We start from the raw sequence: 6,552 nt of genomic DNA on the forward strand, positions 1-6,552 counted from the left end.
ATATATATATATATTTAGACACAAATGTTTGTTAGTGCTTGTGTTCACAGTAGGTATGCAGACCGAAGAGGTAGCTTCAGCATGGTTGAGCAATTCTCATACCCGTATGGCCTTGGTTAACCTATTCTCGTATTCAAATGGCCTTGGCCAAGCTATTCTCATAGTCATATGGCCTTGATTGAGCTATTCTCATAGTCATATGGCCTTGATTGAGCTATTCTCATAGTCATATGGCCTTGATTGAGCTATTCTCATACTCATGTGGCCTTGAATAAGCTATTCTCATACAATAATGGCCTTAGATAAGCTATTATTGTGCTCATATGGCCTTGGTTAAGCTATTCTCTTACTCATATGGCCTTGGCTGAGCTATTATTATGCTCATGTGGCCTTGGATAGCCATTATCGTACAGTGGTTTGGCATGCGATCAGAAACGCAAACAACTTTGTGATAAGAGCAAACATTCACGCCGATCGAATTTCACCCGCTTGTTTAATTTGGCGTTACACTGCAGTTTATGGAGGGAAAAAGAAAACACAACCTATATATAATAATTAATTGTTATCAACTAAATCCTGTGGTTCAAGCAGAGACATGCGACGTGAGGGACGGCGTGGAGCCTTCTCCTCAGGAGTGATGTCAAACTCAAGCGACTCGCCCAATTCCTCTCCCTGTGTTAAGATTCAAAGACAACGGACATCACAACGGTTAGCATATGGTCATTCGTCAGTGCGATGAGTAATGTATAGCCACAGGCGCCGGGAGTGGGGAGGTTGACTTGGGTTACAAATCAATTCACGAGTCGGTGAGTTTATACTAGTATAATAATGAGACTGGTTTATACTAGTACAATATAAGACTGGTTCATACTAGTATAATAATGAGACCGGTTTATACTAGTATAATATGAGACTGGTTCATGCTAGTATAATATGAGACTGGTTCATACTAGTATAATATAAGACTGGTTTATAATAGTATAATATGAGACTGGTTCATACTAGTATAATATAAGACTGGTTCATACTAGTATAATATGAGACTGATTCACACTAGTATAATATGAAACTGGTTCATACTAGTATAACATTGACTCATATCGAGGGTCTGAAGACACGGTGCAGGTCTAGAACCCTAAAGATCCACGAGCAGTATATATATTGGATTGATTCCGATCGCAATTGCCGCAGGCACTTCCACACACCGTACACACATCTAGCGCAGCAGCATGCCCCACGTACCTCTTTTACAGCCTGCACTCTCTCCGCGTAGGTGTACTTTAGCATGAAGGCCCCCAGCACATCGGGAACAGATTTGTCCACTCCTGTATATGAGAGTGATGGGAGTGATGGGATTGAGTGGGGCAATGCAGATATTATACTAAAATACTTCGGAATGAGCATTGGTGCACAAACACACGAACATTGCAGGAACACCTATAGATATCGAGAGAATATACATTTATAGATGTCTGTGCAAAGGTTGGATAACCTCACATATATAAATTGGATCAGGTGTAGGTCCACCTACTGAGTTATCCAACGCATACTGGTAACTACATTCTGACCTAGGTTGACTGTAACGTTTATCCGCTACATAGAACAGGCGAGCTTACCTTTGACCTTGTCACCCACTTTGAAGTTGGGTGCTGCTGAGATGCACTTGGGGTGAGCCTTAACCTTCTCCAAGAAATCCAGACTATTGAGTGTACCTAATATGTAGCGTGACGCAGTCTCAGTCAGCTCCTACCTGTTTTGTGCTGATGTATTATACATACGTTCCTGCTCGTGTGGAGACGCCATTCGCACTCTTCCAATCAGATGCGACTGATTTAAACACGCAGAAAAACTTCATATAGTACAGATACTAGATTGTAACTTGGAAGTGGATTTACACACAGTAAACAAGAAAAAATAAAGATTCAAACCACACACATGGGCAATAACAATCGTAGGACGGCTATATTACAAAGACGAGCCACCCAGTGCCCATGACGTTCCAGGGCAACCGGATAACCATACACTCAACATACACTCAATGGCAGCGCAACAGAACATACGACAAAGAACCACACAGACCATGTTGAAGGAACACTCGTGCATACAACTCGGGAGTGAATCTTGTACACAGCTAAGCGAAGTGTGCTAGTCTGTAGAAACAGGTTCAGTAGATATGGCTTATCGCACAAACGCAATGACATCAATTGTGGAGAGTCAAGTCCACTTGGCATCGACAAAATCAAACCCATCGCATGAAAGTGTGGCGCATACACAAACACGCACCAGGGCAATTGCGAACATACGCATGTACTACCACGCAGCATCTAAGCCCAGACACAACCAGTGCTTGTGCATAGTCTCATGTATGCCCGCCCTTTTTAAACCGAGATCGAACAAACATTCAAATACAGACCCAGATTCACAGGGATCCAAACACACACACACACACACACACCAGTAGTGGGACTGGCAATCCAGTAGCTGACCAGCGTGCACAGCGGCTCCTTGGGCAGTGGGGGGTTGATGGGGATGTCACACAACGCCAGGAAGAAGTTCAGATACATGTCCACACCATACGCGTCCATGTGGAACTGCGGCACAGGGCCTCCGCCCATACGAGGGTTGACCTCGATCAGACGCGGCCCTTTCTGTGGTGTGTTGTATTGGAGAGTGAGTGGCGGTGTCAGTTGGGAGAACGCGCACTAATGGAGATCAATTGAGTATTAATTGCGCACTAATTGAGATCAATTGAGTATTAAAGGCACACTAATTGAGAACTAATCGGAAACCAATTCAAGCAGCTAACCTTGGTCCACATGCACTCCACATGGAAGCAGCCGACTGTGAAGCCAAAGGCACGGAGACAGCTCTCGGCGTAGTCTTTGAGCTGTGTCTGTGCGTCGTCAGGAAGCAGAGACGGCGCATTTTCACGATTCTCCACAAAGAAAGGAGGCACGCATGGGCTGTGTGTAGTGACACATGCAGAGAGTGTAATTGAGGTGCAAAAACAAATAGGATGAATCAGGTGAGTGTTCATCGGAGCATACGTCGTCCCATCTGTCCTGCCTGGTGAAGCGGATAAACTTTAGATAACAGAATATATTAGCATTGGGTGGTAAAGCGGATAAACTTTAGATAACAGAATTTATTAGCCTTGGGTGGTAAAGCGGATAAACTTTAGATAACAGAATAAATTAGCTTGGGGTGGTAAAGCAGATAAACTTTAGATAACAGAATATATTAGCATTGGGTGGTAAAGCGGATAATATTTTGATAACTTCATATACTATATGTATGTAGATTTAATAACATAAAATGCCAATGTCACACTAATAATTAATGTATATATATATATATATATGTATCCGCACATACATATACGTATTCATATAAGTATATATACATACATACAAATACACATAACTACAATCCACAACACTATGTACTGATGGTACACACTCCATGTGTTGACCACACTCACCCGTTGTCGCACACATTGCGGTAGACGGCCTTGTTGCCTTCGCCTGGGGACAGCAGACAGTCGACGTCTGTCTCATCCCCCTCCAAGAACTCCTCACACACGATGCCGCCGTCACTGACCCCTGGGTTGTAGCTGCACAGAGAAACAACCAGCCGTTAGTCAGAGCTAACGCCACGGATCTCTTGAAACAAAAACGTTCTTGTGCTATAACTGTAACAGTGCACACATCAATGATAGGTAAACCACTCCTTCAACTGGGACCAACGGATGCCCCTGACTCCAGCCACGCGGGTGTATCCTGCCCAGGCACACACCTGAGGAATGCGTTGCCCGAGATTTCGTCCAGCAGTTTGGTGACCAATCCCTTGACTTCACTCTCGCTGCGTGCGATGTACACCCCTTGCGACCCAGCACCGGCGGTGGGCTTAACTATCATGGGGAACCCCACATCCTTACAGGCCTGGTCAATGTCCTCTACTGTGGACACACGCGCAGACCTGAGAAGCAGGTGTGTTGTGGTGGTAATTAGTGTGTGCGTGTGAGTGTGCGAGTGAGAGGGTGTAGCAAAGTGCATGGATGCACGGGGGTGTGTGTGTGACATTGTGCGTGAGGGTAACCGATCCTTAGCCGTACCTGAAAGTCATACAACAAAGTAAACTTGACACAGAGGCACCAACACGTGTCAGTGTATGCGGGCCAACAACGCATCTCTTCATAGAAGAGAAAGAGTGCATGTGTGTCTGATATTGGGACGAACAAAGAAAATAAAAAAATCACAAAAACAAACTTATGCGAGTGTCATACTTTGGCGGTAAGCATTGGGGTGAGTATATGTGGGCGAGGCGGAAGGTGTCTGGAGCGTGCGTGCGTGGCAGTGCGGTTTTGCAAGGCACACCACACATCCCATTCATCTATACCACACAGACGAAGTCTCATTGCAGTATCACACACACAGACTGGGTGGACTTATATACATCTATCCGATCCCCCCTCCCACTCATATATACCCCACACCTCTGCACCACTTACGCTGGGGTGGCGATGCCTGCCTTTCGAAGCACCTCTCGTGCGGTGTGCTTGTCTCGGGCAGTTAAATACGCCGACACTATGTTGCCTGGCAACCCCATGACCTCCGCGCACGCGCCTACAACGGTCATCATATTCTCGTACGGAGAAAACACACCGTCGAAAGTCACTCCCGCCTCAGCCGCGGCCTACAGGGGGGGGGGTTGCGAAGAGAGTGAGCATGTGTGTGTGATCTAATGTTCGGTATCTTATTGAACTGTGTGCTGTGATACGCACTTCACCATTTGATCCTGCATTTAATCCATGATAATTCTTTTCTCACTGTGGTTGTAATGGCATCTTATGGCTTGACACAAATGTTCTCTCATTGAAACAAATTCATTGACACCGACGGTACACATGTGCAATGCACAATAGAAATGACACTGACACTGTGACATGTACTGGTATACCTTCTTGACATTCTCGGCCTGCACGTAGACGTCGTCGCTCATGAGATCCGCGAACATAGACTTCGGGAACAGCTTCTTCTCGCCGCACTGCAGAAACTTGTACAGCTCATCCTCTTCACTGTTGAACACAGCCCAGATGTTGGCTCCAGTGGCGACAAGGGCCTCGTTCTTCTCGTACAATGATCCAGACATCCCTGCGCAAGCGATGTGGGTGAGTGGGTTGTGCGCATCACATATGCACAGATAGCCCAGGTTAACCCAGCGTCTTTACAAGAGAGTATTAGGAGCAGTACTTAAAAGTAGGTGGAAACACTATGCCAACATAGAGTGGGCGCTCATGCAAGGCAGGCGAATTCCTGAACTTCTACACAAGAACGCAGAAACGATGGAACCCGAGCACTGCAACGGTTGCACGGGGGACAAGAACGCCGACAAAGGACCGTCAACGGCACACATAGCCATAAACAGAACCATGCAGCGCAGAGGTCTAATAAAGGGGAAAGGCCCCAGCTGTGTGAGACAATGGGAAGGAATCGCAAAGCTTCCAATACGGATACCACAGTTGTACACTCACTACTACACGGACTTGGCTTAGCAATCCAACGCAGCTTACCTGGCAGATTAGGCATGCCCAGGAACAGCACATTGAGACCATTCAACAGTGCCACCCGTTTGTCCTGCACAGTGATGGAAGGTGCATATTAGTCCTAATTGTTATGTGTACAGGCAGGACATGGCGTCGGTCCTCAGCGTAGGCAGGGTACAAAGTCCGGTCAATGATATAGTGCACTAGTAGGTACAATGGCACGACAGGGGTTCAAACCCCAAAACCCTAATCGACAGCTACAGATACAGCCTTTCATTCTCTAAAGAACTATAATAATTGGATTGAATGATAGCTGCATAATACCCGTGGTTCACAATTATCGTAGGCACAAATTTCCGAATCAGTACACAAGTGTAGTATCAGTTTACATATACACACACTTTAAAGCTGCAGCAAACGATTTGCGATAACATTGAAAGTCAGCGCCTTACCTGGGTGGCCTGGTCATTTCCAGTCAGCTGCTCGACTCCTGAGGGCAGAGGCATGGTGAAGAGCCCTGGTTGATTACTACCTGTTATGAGAGTAGTAAGGGTTAGCAATTCGAGTATATATGTTTGTATCGTGTATCTCAGTGTGTGTGCACATTGCTTTGACGTAACAAACTATATAAAGTTCAATAAAACATGCGATAGTAGAGATGTGGGCAGACGATGATATATACAGTTCAAAAATACATGAGTCTGTTCTGACTGAATTGATTGCGCTCCAAAAAAGCTTAGGTTAGATACGACAAGACGGTTGGATACATTCATGTGTTGAGGAAACTAGAAATCACAAGTATTTCAGATGCAATTTAGTCATATATATGATACAATATACAATAAATATATATAAGTAAATATATATATATATATATATATATATATATATATATATATATATATATATATATATATATATATATATATATATATATATATATATATATATATATATATATATATATATATATATATATATATATATATATATAGTAGTATAGTAGT

General features: G+C 44.4%; 1 protein-coding gene across 1 annotated transcript in view; it reads right to left on the reverse strand.

Moving 5' to 3' along the window:
• Positions 1 to 468: 468 nt before the first annotated feature.
• Positions 469 to 6,552, reverse strand: part of SARC_08544 (hypothetical protein) — a 7,295-nt gene continuing 1,211 nt past the window's right edge. The window contains exons 2-12 of the mRNA XM_014297484.1: positions 5,998 to 6,077; positions 5,573 to 5,636; positions 4,960 to 5,153; positions 4,511 to 4,695; positions 3,796 to 3,978; positions 3,482 to 3,613; positions 2,807 to 2,963; positions 2,456 to 2,648; positions 1,617 to 1,712; positions 1,243 to 1,325; positions 469 to 672 (exon numbers count right to left, since the gene is read on the reverse strand). Of these exons, the coding sequence (XP_014152959.1) occupies positions 556 to 672; positions 1,243 to 1,325; positions 1,617 to 1,712; positions 2,456 to 2,648; positions 2,807 to 2,963; positions 3,482 to 3,613; positions 3,796 to 3,978; positions 4,511 to 4,695; positions 4,960 to 5,153; positions 5,573 to 5,636; positions 5,998 to 6,051 (1,458 nt within the window). The 5' untranslated portion in view covers positions 6,052 to 6,077 and the 3' untranslated portion in view covers positions 469 to 555. The remainder of the gene's footprint in view (positions 673 to 1,242; positions 1,326 to 1,616; positions 1,713 to 2,455; positions 2,649 to 2,806; positions 2,964 to 3,481; positions 3,614 to 3,795; positions 3,979 to 4,510; positions 4,696 to 4,959; positions 5,154 to 5,572; positions 5,637 to 5,997; positions 6,078 to 6,552) is intronic.

The sequence above is a fragment of the Sphaeroforma arctica genome, assembly GCF_001186125.1.
Source record: "Sphaeroforma arctica JP610 unplaced genomic scaffold supercont1.778, whole genome shotgun sequence".
Classification (NCBI taxonomy): Eukaryota; class Ichthyosporea; order Ichthyophonida; genus Sphaeroforma; species Sphaeroforma arctica.